The sequence below is a fragment of the Melanostigma gelatinosum genome (genome assembly GCF_949748355.1).
Source record: "Melanostigma gelatinosum genome assembly, chromosome: 1".
Taxonomy (NCBI): Eukaryota; Metazoa; Chordata; class Actinopteri; order Perciformes; family Zoarcidae; genus Melanostigma; species Melanostigma gelatinosum.
The window spans coordinates 321,972-343,532 of record NC_136634.1 but is presented as its reverse complement, the minus strand read 5'-3'; the positions used below and the strand labels follow the sequence as shown (position 1 = coordinate 343,532).

The following is a 21,561-nucleotide window of genomic DNA, read 5'->3' as shown; positions in this document are numbered from 1 at the left end:
ACTAATACACTACTAATACACTGTACTAATACACTGTACTAATACACTGTACTAATACACTGTACTAATACTGTACTAATACACACTGTACTAATACACTACTAATACACACTGTACTAATACACTACTAATACACTGTACTAATACACTGTACTAATACACTGTACTAATGCACTGTACTAATACACTACTAATACACACTGTACTAATACACTACTAATACACACTGTACTAATACACTACTAATGCACTGTACTAATACACTACTAATACACACTGTACTAATACACTACTAATACACACTGTACTAATACACTACTAATACACTGTACTAATACACTGTACTAATACACACTGTACTAATACACTACTAATACACTGTACTAATACACTACTAATACACTGTACTAATACACTGTACTAATGCACTGTACTAATGCACTGTACTAATACACTGTACTAATACACACTGTACTAATACACTACTAATACACACTGTACTAATACACTGTACTAATACACTGTACTAATACACTACTAATACACACTGTACTAATACACTACTAATACACTGTACTAATACACTGTACTAATACACTGTACTAATACACTACTAATACACTGTACTAATACACTACTAATACACTGTGCTAATACACTGTACTAATACACTACTAATACACTGTACTAATACACTGTACTAATACACTGTACTAATACACTACTAATACACTGTACTAATACACTACTAATACACTACTAATACACTGTACTAATACACTGTACTAATACACTACTAATACACTGTACTAATACACTGTACTAATACACTGTACTAATACACTGTACTAATACACTGTACTAATACACTGTACTAATACACTGTACTAATACACTACTAATACACTGTACTAATACACTGTACTAATACACTGTACTAATACACTGTACTAATACACTACTAATACACTGTACTAATACACTACTAATACACTACTAATACACTGTACTAATACACTACTAATACACTGTACTAATACACTACTAATACACACTGTACTAATACACTACTAATACACTGTACTAATACACTACTAATATACACTGTACTAATACACTGTACTAATACACTGTACTAATACACTGTACTAATACACTGTACTAATACACACTGTACTAATACACTGTACTAATACACTGTACTAATACACACTGTACTAATACACACTGTACTAATACACTGTACTAATACACTGTACTAATACACACTGTACTAATACACTGTACTAATACACACTGTACTAATACACACTGTACTAATACACACCACTAATACACTGTACTAATACACACCACTAATACACACCACTAATACACATTTTACTAATACACACTGTACTAATACACTGTACTAATACACACTGTACTAATACATTTTACTAATACACATTGTACTAATACATTGTACTAATACACACTGTACTAATACACACTGTACTAATACACATTTTACTAATACACATTTTACTAATACACACTGTACTAATACACATTTTACTAATACACACTGTACTAATACACATTTTACTAATACACATTGTACTAATACACATTTTACTAATACACATTGTACTAATACACATTTTACTAATACACTGTACTAATACACACTGTACTAATACACACTGTACTAATACACATTGTACTAATACACATTTTACTAATACACACTGTACTAATACACATTTTACTAATACACATTGTACTAATACACATTTTACTAATACACATTGTACTAATACACATTTTACTAATACACATTGTACTAATACACATTTTACTAATACACATTGTACTAATACACACTGCAGATGATCTGGTGATCTTTAGTCCTTCTAGCGCTGGTCTTCAGCAGCTCCTCACTATATGTACTGTGTACGGTGTGGAACATGACATCAAACACAACGCCAGTAAGAGTGCTGTCCTGATCTGTAGAACTAAAGAGGACAAATGTCTAAACTTCCCTGACTTCAAATTGTCTGACAATAATCTTGGTGTCTGTAGTGAAGTCAAATATCTTGGTCATTTTTTAACAGAACACGTGTCTGATGATAACGACATTTCCAGGCAATGTGGTATGATGTCTGCACAACAAAGAGTCTCACGTTAGTCTGGTGTGTGTACAGATGGAGTGAAGATGTCTCTGTTCAGAGCATATTGTACTCCACTCTACTGCACACTTGTGGTCAAACTACAGAATAAAGAGTCTACAGAGACTTCAAGTAGCGTACAATGACGCCATGAGAATACTTTTAAAGAGAGAAAGATGGAGTAGTGCCAGTGAAATGTTTGTGGCTGCACGAGTCAACACTTTCCAAACAGTTTTAAGAAATCTCATGTACAAATTCATCTGTTGACTGAATGACTGTAAATGGGATCATACTTGTTTTAACCAACATAAGGTTTAGCACCACACGCTACCAGTCCAGCTGTGGCGACATTGGTACAGCTGTCTCTCTGTAAGGCATTGCTAGGCCTCCGTACATTTATTGTTTGTGTCTGTTTTTTTATGTATCTGCCTGTATGGACCCCGAGTCTGAAATAAAGTCTATCTAACTACTAATACACACTACACACTGTACTAATACACACAGTACACACTACTAATACACTGTACTAATACACACAGTACACACAGTACACACTACTAATACACACTACTAATACACACTGTACTAATACACACTGTACACACAGTACACACTACTAATACACACTGTACTAATACACACTGTACTAATACATACTGTACACACTGTACTAATACACACTACTAATACACACCACACACTACTAATACACACTACTAATACACTGTACTAATACACACTACTAATACACACTACACAGTACACACTACTAATACACACAGTACACACAGTACACACTACTAATACACACTGTACGAATACACACTACTAATACACACTGCTAATACATACCACTAATACACACTGTACTAATACACTGTACACACTGTACAAATACACACTACACACTGTACTAATACACACTACTAATACACACTACTAATACACACTTAATACACACTACTAATACACACTACTAATACACACTACACACTGTACTAATACACACTACTAATACACACTACTAATATACTGTACTAATACACACTACTAATACACACTACACACTGTACTAATACACACTGTACTAATACACACTACCAATACACACTACACACTGTACTAATACACACTGTACACACTGTACTAATACACACTGTACTAACACACACTACCAATACACTGTACCAATACACACTACACACTGTACTAATACACACTGTACTAATACACACTACCAATACACTGTACCAATACACACTACACACTGTACTAATACACACTGTACTAACACACACTACCAATACACTGTACCAATACACACTACACACTGTACTAATACACACTGTACTAATACACACTGTACACACTGTACTAATACACACTGTACCAATAGACACTACTAATACACACTGCTAATATACACTACTAATATACTGTACTAATACACACTGTACTAATACACTGTACACACTGTAATGATATACTACTAATACACACTACTAATACACACTTAATACACACTGCTAATATACACTACTAATATACTGTACAAATACACACTGTACTAATACACTGTACACACTGTACTAATACACACTGTACTAACATGACATGCAAACCAAGTCTCTAAAATAACAAACAAATACCCAAAACTATGACAACAATACAGATATAAACTCATTTATATGTCAAAGTCACAACGTCGCAAAGTCTCAACGTCACAACGTCTCAACTTCGCAAAGTCTCAACGTCACAAAGTCTCAACGTCTCAACGTCACAAAGTCACAAGGTCACAACGTCACAACGTCTCAACTTCACAAAGTCTCAACGTCACAACGTCTCAACGTCTCAAAGTCACAACGTCTCAACGTCTCAAAGTCTCAACGTCACAACGTCTCAACGTCTCAAAGTCACAACGTCTCAACGTCTCAAAGTCTCAACGTCACAAAGTCTCAACGTCACAAAGTCCCAACGTCACAACGTCTCAAAGTCACAACGTCACAACGTCTCAACGTCACAAAGTCTCAACGTCTCAACGTCACAAAGTCTCAACGTCACAAAGTCAACGTCACAAAGTCAACGTCACAAAGTCAACGTCACAATGTCACAACGTCACAAAGTCACAAGGTCACAACGTCACAACGTCTCAACTTCACAAAGTCTCAACGTCACAACGTCTCAACGTCTCAAAGTCACAACGTCTCAACGTCTCAAAGTCTCAACGTCACAAAGTCTCAACGTCACAACGTCTCAAAGTCCCAACGTCTCAAAGTCCCAACGTCACAAAGTCTCAACGTCACAAAGTCACAACCTCACAACGTCTCAAAGTCCCAACGTCACAACGTCTCAACGTCACAAAGTCTCAACGTCTCAACGTCACAAAGTCTCAACGTCACAAAGTCAACGTCACAATGTCACAACGTCACAAAGTCTCAACGTCACAATGTCTCAACGTCTCAACGTCACAAAGTCTCAACGTCACAAAGTCCCAACGTCACAACGTCTCAAAGTCTCAACGTCACAAAGTCTCAACGTCACAAAGTCTCAACGTCACAAAGTCCCAACGTCACAACGTCACAAAGTCTCAACGTCACAAAGTCCCAACGTCACAACGTCTCAAAGTCTCAACGTCACAAAGTCTCAACGTCACAAAGTCCCAACGTGACAACGTCACAAAGTCTCAACGTCACAAAGTCTCAACGTCACAACGTCTCAAAGTCTCAACGTCACAAAGTCTCAACGTCACAAAGTCCCAACGTCACAACGTCTCAAAGTCCCAACGTCACAACGTCTCAACGTCACAAAGTCTCAACGTCTCAACGTCTCAACGTCACAAAGTCTCAACGTCACAAAGTCAACGTCACAAAGTCAACGTCACAATGTCACAACGTCACAAGGTCACAACGTCACAAGGTCTCAACTTCACAAAGTCTCAACGTCACAACGTCTCAACGTCTCAAAGTCACAACGTCTCAACGTCTCAAAGTCTCAACGTCACAAAGTCTCAACGTCACAACGTCTCAAAGTCACAACGTCTCAAAGTCCCAACGTCACAAAGTCTCAACGTCACAAAGTCCCAACGTCACAACGTCTCAAAGTCCCAACGTCACAACGTCTCAACGTCACAAAGTCTCAACGTCTCAACGTCACAAAGTCTCAACGTCACAAAGTCAACGTCACAATGTCACAACGTCACAAAGTCTCAACGTCACAATGTCTCAACGTCTCAACGTCAGTCTCAACGTCACAACGTCACAAAGTCTTAACGTCACAATGTCACAAAGTCTCAACGTCACAACGTCACAAAGTCTCAACGTCACAAAGTCTCAACGTCACAAAGTCTCAATGGCACGTCACAAAGTCTCAACGTTACAAAGTCTCAACGTCACAAAGTCTCAACGTCACAACGTCTCAACGTTACAAAGTCTCAACGTCACAACGTCTCAACGTCACAATGTCACAAAGTCTCAAAGTCTCAATGTCACAAAGTCTCAACGTCACAAAGTCCCAACGTCACAACGTCTCAACGTCACAAAGTCTCAACGTCTCAATGTCACAAAGTCTCAAAGTCTCAACGTCACAAAGTCTCAACGTCACAATGTCTCAACGTCTCAACGTCACAAAGTCTCAATGTCACAATGTCTCAACGTCTCAACGTCAGTCACAATGTCTCAACGTCACAACGTCACAAAGTCTTAACGTCACAATGTCACAAAGTCTCAACGTCACAACGTCACAAAGTCTCAACGTCACAAAGTCTCAATGGCACGTCACAAAGTCTCAACGTTACAAAGTCTCAACGTCACAACGTCTCAACGTTACAAAGTCTCAACGTCACAAAGTCTCAACGTCACAACGTCTCAACGTCACAATGTCACAAAGTCTCAAAGTCTCAATGTCACAAAGTCTCAACGTCACAACGTCTCAACGTCACAACGTCTCAACGTCACAAAGTCTCAACGTCTCAACGTCACAAAGTCTCAACGTCACAATGTCTCAACGTCACAAAGTCTTGACGTCACAATGTCACAAAGTCACAACGTCACAAAGTCTCAACGTTACAAAGTCTCAACGTCACAAAGTCTCAACGTCACAAAGTCTCAACGTCACAACGTCTCAACGTCACAATGTCACAAAGTCTCAAAGTCTCAATGTCACAAAGTCTCAACGTCACAAAGTCCCAACGTCACAACGTCTCAACGTCACAAAGTCTCAAAGTCACAAAGTCTCAACGTCACAATGTCTCAACGTCACAAAGTCTTGACGTCACAATGTCACAAAGTCTCAACGTCACAACGTGACAACGTCTCAATGTCACAAAGTCTCAACGTCACAACGTGACAACGTCTCAATGTCACAAAGTCTCAAAGTCACAAAGTCTCAACGTCACAATGTCTCAACGTCTCAACGTCACAAAGTCTTGACGTCACAATGTCACAAAGTCTCAACGTCACAACGTCACAAAGTCTCAACGTTACAAAGTCTCAACGTCACAAAGTCTCAACGTCACAACGTCACAAAGTCTCAACGTTACAAAGTCTCAACGTCACAAAGTCTCAACGTCACAACGACGTTGACCTTGACTGTCTTATTAAATGTGGTTTAAGCTAAATCATCCAAGACATGAGCTCTTTGTGGATGATTATTATTATGATGATTTCTAATAACTGAACATATTTGTCTCCACATGAAGTATCTGTGCTGCTCCTCCTCTTCCTGCTGGATGTTTTCTTCTTCTGCAGGTTCATTAGAACTGAACATGGAGGATGTTCTCTGGTATTTCCGACAACTCCTTCACCGTGAAACCTCCACAACAATTGAATAGAAGGAAACGCTGCTCGCTGACTTTTTCCTCCCCACAAACACTGACTTCCTTTCAGCTCCTCTGTTTGGCTCATCTGAAGCTGGAGGACGCATGAAGGAACATGGACGCCCCTGTTCTGCTTTTATTCATTCTACTGAGATCCAGCTGTGTGTGTAAGTACTGCTCTGATGATGTGATGGTGTTGGTGGTCTGGATCAGGATCAGGATCTGATGATCCGTGTGATCGACAAACTTCTTTCAAAATGATTTTGAACAACCAGAGTACCTGATTAACTTTTTGTCTGTTTGTTCACCAAAGAAATCAATGAAACTATATTTTTATAATAAGAGCTCTTTTTCTGATAAATCATTTAGATGCAGTATTTAGTCTGTTGCTGCATCATTAAGAATAATACACAGTGATATTGTTCCATCTTCCCAAACAAATCAATAATTATAATATAATATATGTATATATACAGTGTATATTTATATCACTCTTCATAATGAGTACTTTTACTTTTGGTGCTTTGAGTACATTTTGATGATAATACTTTTACTGAAGTAAGATTTTGAATGCAGGACTTGTAATTAACAGAGTATCTCTACACGGTGGTATTATTACTTTATTAAAAGAGTATTTCTTCCACCACTGATGAGATGGCAGCAGTTTGAATATTAATAATATCGAAATGAATGGATTGAAGTTATGTTTTATTATCAATGAAACACTGTGATGAAAGAAGTACTTTGACTTATTTTACTCATTTACTTGATACTTCAGTAAATAAATACAAAGTTTACTTTATTACCTGTGAAATGCAATGAAGTAGAAGTATAAAGCTGCAGAAAATGAAAACACTCAAATAAAGTACACAAAAATCAAAATGATACTTTATAATAATAAGAGTGAGAGCACTACTTCTAATACTGATACAACTGATTCTTTGTGCTGTTACAAAGTGCTTTATAAACAATAAAGAAGATGAAGATAAAAATGTAAAATGTTCACAAACATCTTGACCATTAACCACATTAAAATAATAATGTGATAAAAAAATATATATTTATATATGTCATGTATATATATATATATATATGTATAAATACATATATTTATATCTACTTTTTTATGTATACATATATGCCCACAGTAAATAAATGTATTCTTATTACAGAAAGGAATAGTTTCAACTATCATATTACTTCATAATTATTCGTTACTGTTATAATTCCCATAGTTGAAACACATTATAATCCTTTTTACAATGTATCATAATCATATTATAATGCATTATGATATGATTATGAGTTACTCTACGAAGTTGTCAATGTCACAGAAAATGTTACCAACATTTACATAAAACTCATTCATGTGTTGGTTTAAAGGTTCAGTTCACATTATTACAACAAACCACCATTTAGTTTGTGCACAAACAAAAGTGTCATCAGTGACCCTTTAAAGACACAGACACTCTTTTGAATAACCTTTGGTTTGTTGTCAACTCGTCTCTCAGCTGGTTTCCTCGTCATCTCGACTCCGAGGAGGTTGTGTCTCTTCGCCCAGAGTCAGGCGGTGCTCCTGGGACGTTGTGATGTCACTAACCCCGCCCAGCAGTGGGCGTGGCTGGGCGGGGCCCGGCTGGTTCACACTCAGTCCTCCAGGTGTCTCTGGACTGACCCCTCCCCCAACCTGCCGCTCCATGACTGCCTCGCCAAACTCAGCGACTGCAGCGGAGCGCCGCCATGGAGCTGCGACGACACCAACGGAGCTCTGGGATTGGCTGAGACTCACCTGTACCTGAAGAAACAGGGATCACGAGTCATGATTGCAGGAAATCTACCGGCTTCAGAGTGGAGGAAGTACGATGTGGACTCAGGAGGGACTCAGCGGATCACATCGTTATGTCCCCAAACAGGTGACAAGAACCAGGAGACACCTTCACGTTTATAACCTGTAGCCACACCCAACAGTGATGTCACAGTGCACTCCGGGGTCTGTAAGTATATATATATGTATGTATATATATATATATATATTTATACTTACTGCACTACTTTCAATGCAATTGAATTGAATTGGATTGGATTACCCAAAATCACAAATCAAAAGTTTAACTCTGTTACAATCTGTTACAATCTGTATACATGCAACATCGTCTGACCTGTGACCCTCACATCGGTACAGGAAACAGAAGAGGGATCATCATCATCATCATCCTCTATCAGGATGAAGTGTGATAGATGCCATGTGTACAGAATGAACAACATAACAGAGTTACAACACATTCAATTCATATGACAGAAATTATTCATATAATTAGAGGATTAAGTATAATAATGATGCAAACATTATGACTACGAGTAATAACAGCAGCAGTGGATAACTGCTAACCCTAACTATAAACCTGAACCAGTCCTAACTATAAACCTGAACCAGCCCTAACTATAAACCTGAACCAGTCCTAACTATAAACCTGAACCAGCCCTAACTATAAACCTGAACCAGTCCTAACTATAAACCTGAACCAGCCCTAACTATAAACCTGAACCAGCCCTAACTATAAACCTGAACCAGTCCTAACTATAAACCTGAACCAGTCCTAACTATAAACCTGAACCAGTCCTAACTATGAACCTGAACCAGCCCTAACTATAAACCTGAACCAGTCCTAACTATAAACCTGAACCAGTCCTAACTATAAACCTGAACCAGCCCAAGCTATGAACCTGAACCAGCCCTAACTATAATCCTGAACCAGCCCTAACTATAATCCTGAACCAGCCCTAACTATAAACCTGAACCAGCCCTAACTATAATCCTGAACCAGCCCTAACTATGATCCTGAACCAGCCCTAACTATAAACCTGAACCAGCTCTAACTATAAACCTGAACCAGCCCTAACTATAAACCTGAACCAGCCCTAACTATAAACCTGAACCAGTCCTAACTATAAACCTGAACCAGCCCTAACTATAAACCTGAACCAGCCCTAACTATAAACCTGAACCAGTCCTAACTATAAACCTGAACCAGTCCTAACTATAAACCTGAACCAGCCCTAACTATAAACCTGAACCAGTCCTAACTATAAACCTGAACCAGTCCTAACTATAAACCTGAACCAGTCCTAACTATAATCCTGAACCAGCCCTAACTATAATCCTGAACCAGCCCTAACTATAAACCTGAACCAGCCCTAACTATAAACCTGAACCAGCTCTAACTATAAACCTGAACCAGCCCTAACTATAAACCTGAACCAGCCCTAACTATAAACCTGAACCAGCCCTAACTATAAACCTGAACCAGCTCTAACTATAATCCTGAACCAGCCCTAACTATAATCCTGAACCAGCCCTAACTATAAACCTGAACCAGCCCTAACTATAAACCTGAACCAGTCCTAACTATAAACCTGAACCAGCCCTAACTATAAACCTGAACCAGTCCTAACTATAAACCTGAACCAGTCCTAACTATAATCCTGAACCAGCCCTAACTATAAACCTGAACCAGCCCTAACTATAAACCTGAACCAGCTCTAACTATAAACCTGAACCAGCCCTAACTATAAACCTGAACCAGCCCTAACTATAAACCTGAACCAGCCCTAACTATAAACCTGAACCAGCCCTAACTATAAACCTGAACCAGCTCTAACTATAAACCTGAACCAGCCCTAACTATGAACCTGAACCAGCCCTAACTATAAACCTGAACCAGCCCTAACTATAAACCTGAACCAACCCTAACTATAAACCTGAACCAGCCCTAACTATGAACCTGAACCAGCCCTAACTATAAACCTGAACCAGCCCTAACTATAATCCTGAACCAGCCCTAACTATAAACCTGAACCAGCCCTAACTATAAACCTGAACCAGCCCTAACTATAAACCTGAACCAGTCCTAACTATAAACCTGAACCAGCGCCAACTATAAACCTGAACCAGCCCTAACTATAATCCTGAACCAGCCCTAACTATAAACCTGAACCAGCCCTAACTATAAACCTGAACCAACCCTAACTATAAACCTGAACCAGCCCTAACTATAAACCTGAACCAGCCCTAACTATAAACCTGAACCAGCCCTAACTATAAACCTGAACCAGCCCTAACTATAAACCTGAACCAGTCCTAACTATAAACCTGAACCAGCGCCAACTATAAACCTGAACCAGCCCTAACTATAATCCTGAACCAGTCCTAACTATGATCCTGAACCAGCTCTAACTATAATCCTGAACCAGCCCTAACTATAATCCTGAACCAGTCCTAACTATGATCCTGAACCAGCCCTAACTATAAACCTGAACCAGCCGTAACTATGATCCTGAACCAGCCCTAACTATAATCCTGAACCAGCCCTAACTATAAACCTGAACCAGCCGTAACTATGATCCTGAACCAGCCCTAACTATGATCCTGAACCAGCTCTAACTATAATCCTGAACCAGTCCTAACTATGATCCTGAACCAGCCCTAACTATGATCCTGAACCAGCTCTAACTATAATCCTGAACCAGCTCTAACTATAATCCTGAACCAGTCCTAACTATGATCCTGAACCAGCCGTAACTATGATCCTGAACCAGCCCTAACTATGATCCTGAACCAGCTCTAACTATAATCCTGAACCAGTCCTAACTATGATCCTGAACCAGCCGTAACTATAAACCTGAACCAGCCCTAACTATGATCCTGAACCAGCTCTAACTATAATCCTGAACCAGTCCTAACTATGATCCTGAACCAGCCCTAACTATGATCCTGAACCAGCTCTAACTATAATCCTGAACCAGCACTAACTATGATCCTGAACCAGCTCTAACTATAATCCTGAACCAGCTCTAACTATAATCCTGAACCAGCTCTAACTATAAACCTGAACCAGCCCGATCTAATAAAGACGTGCTCGCTAACGGTAAAACGTCTTTAGGCAGCCTAGTCGGGATGAGGTCTAAGAGACAGGTAGAAGGTTTAGACGTAGAAATCATCATCTTAATCTGTATAGTAACTCAGATTATTAAAACAAAACATAATCTACCAATAAATGATGATGTATCATTACAGATTAAACTACCAGCAGTATATAAAGCCAATAAAATGAGCTCCGCCTTTAAAGTGATGATCATATTAATGCATCAATTAGTATATGACAATCATATAATACACATTATTCTGCATAATGAGTACTTTTATGTTTGTACCTTTAAGTATATTTTGATGCTGATACTTTTGTACGTGTTACTGAAATATGATTTTACTAGAGACTACAGTATTTCTACACTGTGGTGTTAGTACTTTTACTGAGGTTAAAGATCTTCTTCCACCACTGATGAGATGCTGTGAATATTAATAATATCTAAAGATAAAGTCATAAAGAGTTATATAAGTTGAGGTTGACTTAAATCTTGTTCAGAGAGCTGACATCATGACATCACTTCCTGTCTCAATCTCTCATTACTTTAATTTGTCTTTGTTAAACACTAAAGTGAGACCCTGAGGTTTACCTGACAGGCTACCTGCTAAACGTCAGTGTCTCTCAACAGGAAGTCAGTGAGTTCACACTTCCTGTCATTGTTAGTTCACTCAGTCAGACAGGAAAAACGTCAGCGCTGTGCTTCCTGTCAGCGTCTCAGCCAACATGTTTCTGTTCATCTCTCCTCTGAGTTTAACATAAATTATTATTAAGTCACTGTGTGGTTTAACTGATGCTAATGAGCCCCTCCTTCTGTTTTCTATTGCCAGTAAACCTAAAGTTTCTGTAACCAACCGGTCCATATTAAAGCCAGACCAAAGTACGATGCTGCATGTTTGTGAAGCTACTTTGTTGTATTCATTTGATATAGTTTAATCTAGTTTGGTCTGGATCAATACTCTCATTTCTCCTGCTGATAAATTCCTATTTCATTGCTCTGATTATAAAGAAGAAGACATTCTAATACTTTAAAAACTGGAGAACACAGCTCTTGCCAAGAAGCAGGTCAATGAAGGTACAGCGGTACTTAAGTACATTGTTAATGTTGTACACATGTAATAATTAGAAGAGCAGTGTTGCTTGATTGATTGGTTAGTTCGAATGTATTACTGGTTGGGAACTCTTAGACATTTACAAAGTACAGCTTATGCACTGAGGATCTGTGAAGAGGATGTGAGTCGGCTCTTCCACAGACAGAAGATCAGGAAGGCACCAGGTCCAGACGGTGTGTCCCCCTCCTGCCTGAAAGTCTGTGCTGACCAGCTGGACCCATCTTCACAAAGACCTTCAACCGATCACTGGAGCTGTGTGAAGTCCTTCCTGCTTCAAACGCTCCACCATCATCCCGGTCCCCAAGAAACCCTCCATCACAGGATTACTGACTACAGGCCCGTCGCCCTGACGTCTGTGGTCATGAAGTCCTTTGAGAGACTGGTGTTGACCCATCTGAAGGACATCACAGGACCCCTGCTGGACCCCCTGCAGTTTGCCTACCGTGCAAACAGGTCGGTGGATGATGCAGTCAGCATGGGACTGCACTACATGCTGCAACACCTCGACTCCCCAGGGTCATATGAAGGGTTCTGTTTGTGGACTTCAGCTCCGCGTTCAACACCATCGTCCCGGAGATACTCCACCCAAACTCTCCAGCTCACTGTGCAGCCTCCACCTGTCAGTGGATCACTAACCTCCTGACTGACAGGACGCAGCAGGTGAGGCTGGGAAACACCACATCCAGCACCCGGACCATCAGCACTGGACCCCCCAGGGATGTGGTCTCTCCCCACTGCTCTTCTCCCTCTACACCAACGACTGCACCTCAGAGGACCCAACGGTTAAACTCCTGAAGTTCGCAGACGACACAACGGTCATCGGCCTCATCAGGGACGGTGATGAGTCTGCGTACAGACGGGAGGTTGAACAGCTGGTCCTCTGGTGTGGTCAGAACAACCTGGAGCTTAACAAGCTCAACACTGTGGAGATGACAGTGGACTTCAGGAGGAGCCCCCCAACACTGCCCCCCTTCACCATACACAACAACACTGTGTCTGCTGTGGAGACCTTCAAGTTTCTGGGATCCACAATCTCCCAGGACCTGAAGTGGGCCCCCAACATCAACACCATCAGGAAAAAGGCCCAGCAGAGGTTGAACTTCCTGAGCTGGCGCAGGAAGTTCAACCTGCCTCAGGAGCTGCTGATCATGTTCTACTCCACCATCATCCAGTCTGTTCTCTGCTCTTCCATCACTGTGTGGTTTGGAAACAGGACAGGAACAGACTGCAACGGACTGTCAGGTCTGCAGAGAGGATCATTGGTTCCAGCCTGCCCTCCATCCTGGACTTGTTCACCTCCAGAGTCAAGAAACGGGCTGAAAGATCTCTGCAGACCCTTCACACCCTGGACACAAGCTGTTCACCTCCTCCCCTCTGGTAGGCGCTACAGAGCTCTGTACGCCAAAACCACCAGACACAGGAACAGCTTCTTTCCACTGGCCATCACTCTGATGAACAATAAATAAGTCATATTGCACTACTACCTCTGTTTGCACTGTTGTATATATATCTACACTTTTTGTTTGGGATATATTTATACTTATATTGTATATAGCTGTTAAATGTCCTTGTTTTTCTTTTATTTCTCTTGTTTATTGTATATATTTCAAATGTGTATGTACGATGAGAGTAATGTATAACCGGAGTCAAATTCCATGTATGCGTACACACACATGGCCAATAAAGCTGATTCTGATTCTGATGAAGTAAGACAAAGATCAAAGGAAGTGATTTTGGCTTACTGTTTCTGAAAAACTCACCCCTATCAGGAAACACGTTTTGTAATGCTTTTCAACATTGTAAAACATAAACAGGTGCGTCTTTCCAAAGTCAGACGCACTGAAACATAAAAACATCACTTTCTACCCTCCATCAGCACTTTATTGGTTCAGTCACTTGACAATGATTCAGAAATAATGAACAACTATATTCCTGATAAAAACAAAAACAGTACAATGTCGGAGTAACAGGTTTTACTTCCTAATAATACGTATTTATCTGCTCTGTACTTTAACATCCACAGAGACACACTGCTGTTGTTTCGAGAACAATTCAAATCATATGAATTTATACGGCTCAATATCAAAGACAGACGTCGTGTCGAGAACTTAAAGGACGATCGGTGGTTTTATCCCGTGTCGTGGATCTCAGGGGGATCCGGGCCGCCTCACTGTGGTTCAGGTTTTAGTTTGTAGATTTTTTTATTGCCATTAAAGTCCTTTTCTCCTAATTTTTCAGACTCCACTTCTGTCTCCATCTTCTATTCATCCACACTGAAACCACTGGGACTCTCCAGCACCGTCTTCACCATCACGTCAAGTCTTGACACAGTAAAAACCCACCGGACCACCAGACAAGTCACGTCCTCAGAAGTCCTCAGTTCAACGAGTAACAGAGCCTCAACGTATGTGAACGACATCACCAAACCTCGAACCAGGAGGTCGGAAACTACAGACTTTAAACCTGATGTTTCAACTTCAGTCACAGAGCTGTCGGCTACAACCGGAGAACATGTTGTTTCCTCGAGTCCGGCTGAGTTCACCTCAGTCCGATCCGCTGACGGTTCAGAGAGTTTGTCAGCTACAAATGTTCTTCAACTCAGGACCGAAGCCGGGATGACGTCAGAACACCGAGAATTTTCTACTGCGTCCTCGTCCTCAATAAGCAATGATCCTGAGTCTGAAACTGCAGCTGTGACTCTGGTTTCATCCACAGTTTCCTCAGAGACAACCGACCTTCTGGACACCTCCGAGGTCACCACCACGTCTGAGGTCAACGTCTCGTCTGAGGTCACCACCACGTCTCAGGTCACCTCTGAGGTTCCGGTCACCTCTGATGCTATTGTTGGTTTATCTGCGGTTTCTGACACTGAGTCAAACCAAGATACAACTTATACAACACATTCAATTACTGACAAAAATCTTTCAGCTTCCTCCACCACCACTACACCTCCTCCTACGACTGCTTGTGTGCCTTCAACAGCAGATATGATGGCTACCTCCATCCTGGAGATTCATCCTCCATCAACTCGTAAACCCCCGCCAACCATTTCCCAAACACCCACAATAACCATGCCGCTGCCGACTGTCTCGACTGTCTTGACTGTTCATCCGAAAGTCTCAGTGACTGAAGGACCTCTATCGACATCTCCAACAGCTGGGGTGGTGTCACCAAGAAGGATCACCACCTCAACCACAACCAAACCCACCACAACCACAACTCCAACCACAACTCCAACCACAACTCCAATCACAACTCCAACCACAACTCCAACCACAACTCCAATCACAACTCCAACCACAACTCCAACCACAACTCCAATCACAACTCCAACTCCAACCACAACTCCAAACACAACTCTAATCACAACTCCAAACACAACTCCAACCACAACTCTAATCACAACTCCAAACACAACTCCAACCACAACTCTAATCACAACTCCAAACACAACTCCAACCACAACTCCAATCACAACTCCAACCACAACTCTAATCACAACTCCAAACACAACTCCAACCACAACTCCAATCACAACTCCAATCACAACTCTAATCACAACTCCAACCACAACTCCAATCACAACTCCAACCACAACTCTAATCACAACTCCAAACACAACTCCAACCACAACTCCAACCACAACTCCAACCACAACTCCAATCACAACTCCAACCACAACTCCAACCACAACTCCAACCACAACTCCAATCACAACTCCAACCACAACTCCAAACACAACTCCAACCACAACTCTAATCACAACTCCAAACACAACTCCAACCACAACTCCAATCACAACTCCAACCACAACTCTAATCACAACTCCAAACACAACTCCAACCACAACCCCAATCACAACTCCAAACACAACTCCAATCACAACTCTAATCACAACTCCAAACACAAGTCCAACCACAACTCTAATCACAACTCCAAACACAACTCCAACCACAACTCCAATCACAACTCCAACCACAACTCCAATCACAACTCCAAACACAACTCCAAACACAACTCCAACCACAACTCTAATCACAACTCCAAACACAACTCCAACCCCAATCACAACTCCAAACACAACTCCAATCACAACTCTAATCACAACTCCAAACACAAGTCCAACCACAACTCTAATCACAACTCCAAACACAACTCCAACCACAACTCCAATCACAACTCCAACCACAACTCCAATCACAACTCCAAACACAACTCCAAACACAACTCCAACCACAACTCTAATCACAACTCCAAACACAACTCCAACCACAACTCCAATCACAACTCCAACCACAACTCTAATCACAACTCCAAACACAACTCCAACCACAACTCTAATCACAACTCCAACCACAACTCCAACCACAACTCTAATCACAACTCCAACCACAACTCCAACCACAACTCCAATCACAACTCCAACCACAACTCCAACTACAACCCCAACCACAACTCCAATCACAACTCCAATCACAACCACAACTCCAAACACAACTCCAATCACAACTCCAACCACAACCATGTCTCCAACCACAACTCCAATCACAACTCCAACCACAACTACAACCCCAACCACAACCCCAACCACAACTCCAAACACAACTCCAATCACAACTCCAACCATGACTCCAACCACAACTCCAACCACAACTCCAACCACAACTCCAATCACAACTCCAAACACAACCAAAACTTCAACTCCAACCACAACTCCAATCACAACTCCAACTCTAATCACAACCCCAACCACAACTCCAATCACAACTCCAACCACAACTCCTACCACAACTCCAATCACAACCACAACTCCAACCACAACTCCAAACACAACTCCAATCACAACTCCAACCACAACTCCAACCACAACTTCAACTTCAACTCCAACCACAACTCCAACCACAACTCCAACCACAACTCCAATCACAACTCCAATCACAACTCCAACCACAACTCCAATCACAACTCCAACCACAACTCCAATCACAACTCCAACCACAACTCCAATCACAACTCCAACCACAACTCCAACCACAACTCCAATCACAACTCCAACTACAACTCCAATCACAACTCCAACCACAACTCCAACCACAACTCCAATCACAACTCCAACCACAACTCCAACCACAACTCCAACCACAACTCCAACTCTAATCACAACCCCAACCACAACTCCAACCACAACTCCAATCACAACTCCAATCACAACTCCAATCACAACTCCAACCACAACTCCAACCACAACTCCAACCACAACTCCAATCACAACTCCAACCACAACTCCAACCACAACTCCAACCACAACTCCAATCACAACTCCAATCACAACTCCAATCACAACTCCAATCACAACTCCAACCACAACTCCAATCACAACTCCAACCACAACTCCAATCACAACTCCAACCACAACTCCAATCACAACTCCAATCACAACTCCAACCACAACTCCAATCACAACTCCAACCACAACTCCAACCACAACTCCAATCACAACTCCAACTACAACTCCAATCACAACTCCAACCACAACTCCAACCACAACTCCAATCACAACTCCAATCACAACTCCAATCACAACTCCATCCACAACCCCAACCACAACTCCAAACACAACTCCAACCACAACTCCAACCACAACTCTAATCACAACTCCAACCACAACTCCAAACACAACCACCTCTGTAACAATACCTACATCCACTACAACCATGACGACCACAGCCATTACCACAAGCATCAAAACCACACAACCAACCACCACAACCAGTACAACCAGTACAGCTAGTACAACACCTGTTGCTCCAACAACAACTAGAATGACCACAACTCCTCCTTCGACTACAATGACACCTCAGCCCACATCTTTAGCATCAACCACCACTACACCTGTAAGTGTTCTTGTTGCTTTACAGTTAAATTGGTGTTTACTGCTATTGTTCAATTATTTCATGTTTACAAACCTTCAGCTGTTCATCAAATCTTCACCTGGATTATGAAGTTTGATGAGATTATTTCTTATTTCGTTCTGGGGATCTGAGGCTGCTTCCTGATTGGATAACTCCTATTCCACCATAACAATAGTGGGTTCTGATTGATGGGGCTCAGTTTGATGCTGCAGATCGTCTGTTCACAGTGAAAGTTTAAAGATGAAGTCCACAGTTTGATGAATGTGAGGAAGATATCTGGAGAATGATGTGTGATAATGATGTGTGATAAAGAAGCTCCAGAAATGTTAAACCGTCTGTGATGTAAAACAGCAGTCAGCCTCCATTAGCTGAGGAGTAACTGTCTGTAGATGAGGATCACTGAGGATCACTGGAGACACATTTTTCTAACTTTATATTCTCGGTGTGCCAGCTGATCTGGGGATGTACCGTTTGTATTTTTTGGTAATTAAGCTGACTGATTTAAGACTGTGATGTTCAGATGCGCCACAACATGTTACATGTTACATGATACTTTTATTTTGGAGCGTAGACGAGGTGAGTTACGTTTCAGACTCTATCAGGATGTTTGAGGCATTCCTGATCAACCTCTATCACAGAAAAGATGATGTCATGATACCTGAACCTCAAACACCTGACAATCAATGCTTAGGACGTGTCAGAATAACAACAAAAATTAAAGCTGCAAGCAGCATTGATCGGGCCCTCGCAACTTCATGCATGTCGAGGGTACTGGCAGGACTCTGGTTGACGCGGCCATGCATTTCTGTGACCATCACACACAGCGCCTGGAAATTGCAAAAGCGACACTAGAAATTCATACAAAATTCTAAATGTCTGACTTCCGGTTGGGTTTAGAGCATAGACCCCTGAGACATTTTTTAAGTCTACATGTGATACATCTGCTTACCAAATTGTATACATCTAGGTGAAACGTACTGCGAGGGCTGCATCGTTGAAATATTGTAGGGGGCGCTATTGAGCCGACTTGCCACTCTGAAGCATTAAAATCACATCAGATAACTACATTCAGGATTTTAAATGTGTTTGGTTATGTTTTCAGCATTTCTAGCCCCTCAAAAACACCTTAATCGTTCATGGCGAAGAATGCGTTTCCACGGCAACGTCTTTTCAGGAAACAACAAGCTTTGATTCACTTTTCATCATAAAGGTCTTTAGATTGTTCTGACCAAATTTGAAGTTGATTCGATTATTTCCCTAGGAGGAGTTCGTTAAAGTACAGCGCTTGGAAATGACAAAAACGACACTAGAAATTCATAAAAAATTCAAAATGGCTGACTGGTTGATTAATCTGTGAGGAGCAGGATGTAAAAGTACACAATTTATAACTTCCTGTCACCACTAGGTGGAGCTATTGCTACGATTCTAAATTGTCATGTAGATGTCTTCAAAGTCAGGATGTTGTGACATATGAGAGATTTGGAGCAGATTAGACAATGTACGGCAGAGTTACAACAACTTCCTGTTTCATGGCGAATGGTGTTTTTTTGACGCCACAGACACATAGTTCGATAACTTTTTGATCTTTGCTTATCTTTTCACTGCCAAGGTCTCAAGAGCATACTGACCGAATCTGAAGTTGATCGTGTTAAATCTCTAGGAGGAGTTCCTTAAAGTATGACACCTTGGTCCAAAACCGTCATCAAATTCTGTTTGGTTTGATGAAAAATTCCAAGAGGATTTTTTGTGCGTCTCATCACGTTCCACATTCCTACCAAATTTCATACAGCTAGGTGAAACCCGATGTTGGGGCTACTCAATAGGGGGCGCTATCGAGCCAATATTTCATACCGCAGCTGGACACCCCAATCAGACTGCAATTTTCGCAAATTCTGGCTTGCGTGCCAAATTAAAAAGAATTCCCAGTATCCCAAGCACCTCCTTTTTGCGATGAAACACGCGTGACAATAATAATAAACATTAGAATAACAATAGGTCCTCCGCTCTGACGACGTCGGTGCTCGGGCCCAAATCATATTAATAATGACAATAATAACAATAATATTTACACTAATAATGTCTTTATTCCTTTATTGATGACAATAATAATATGTATTCTTATTATTATGATAGTAATAATAATGGTAGTAATGATAACTTTAATTAATTCTTAAATTGATTAAATGCAGTCCCCTTAGGCTCACCTGTGGTGATGTCACTTTCTGCTTCAGGCTTCCTGCTGCTCCTTAAACGTCACTGACGTCAGCTCGAGCTCCAGTTGGATCGAGGTGACGTTCACCACTGCCGGTGTCTCCTGTTCCTTCATCCTGTTCTCTGATGAGGACTCTCGGCCTGAGTTCTCTGATTGTGACCCGGACGGAGTGTCCAGAACCAGCTTCACCTGTCGGATCCCGGATCTGGATCCCGGGACTTTGTACCGTTTAACGGTGATGTCCAATGAGGATGGAGAGAGGAGACACTTGTCAGTGCGCACAGGTGAGTGTAAATATCTTTATTATGATTATAAAATATGAAGTTCCTGTTTCCTTTGACATGAAAATGAATTCGACATTCTGAACAAAAAGTTACGTCTTTAATTGTCAGGTTCAAACTGTCTCTCAAAGGTTAGTTTATATGAAAATAATAGTAATA

At 41.0% G+C, this 21,561-nt stretch overlaps 1 protein-coding gene across 2 annotated transcripts in view; it reads left to right on the top strand.

Moving 5' to 3' along the window:
• The first annotated feature begins 21,286 nt into the window (after positions 1-21,286).
• Positions 21,287-21,561, top strand: part of ptprbl (protein tyrosine phosphatase receptor type B, like) — a 78,962-nt gene continuing 78,687 nt past the window's right edge. For both annotated transcript variants that reach the window (XM_079271441.1, XM_079271440.1), the window contains exon 1: positions 21,287-21,405. In XM_079271441.1, coding sequence (XP_079127567.1) covers positions 21,360-21,405 — 46 coding nt within the window. In that variant the 5' untranslated portion in view covers positions 21,287-21,359. The remainder of the gene's footprint in view (positions 21,406-21,561) is intronic.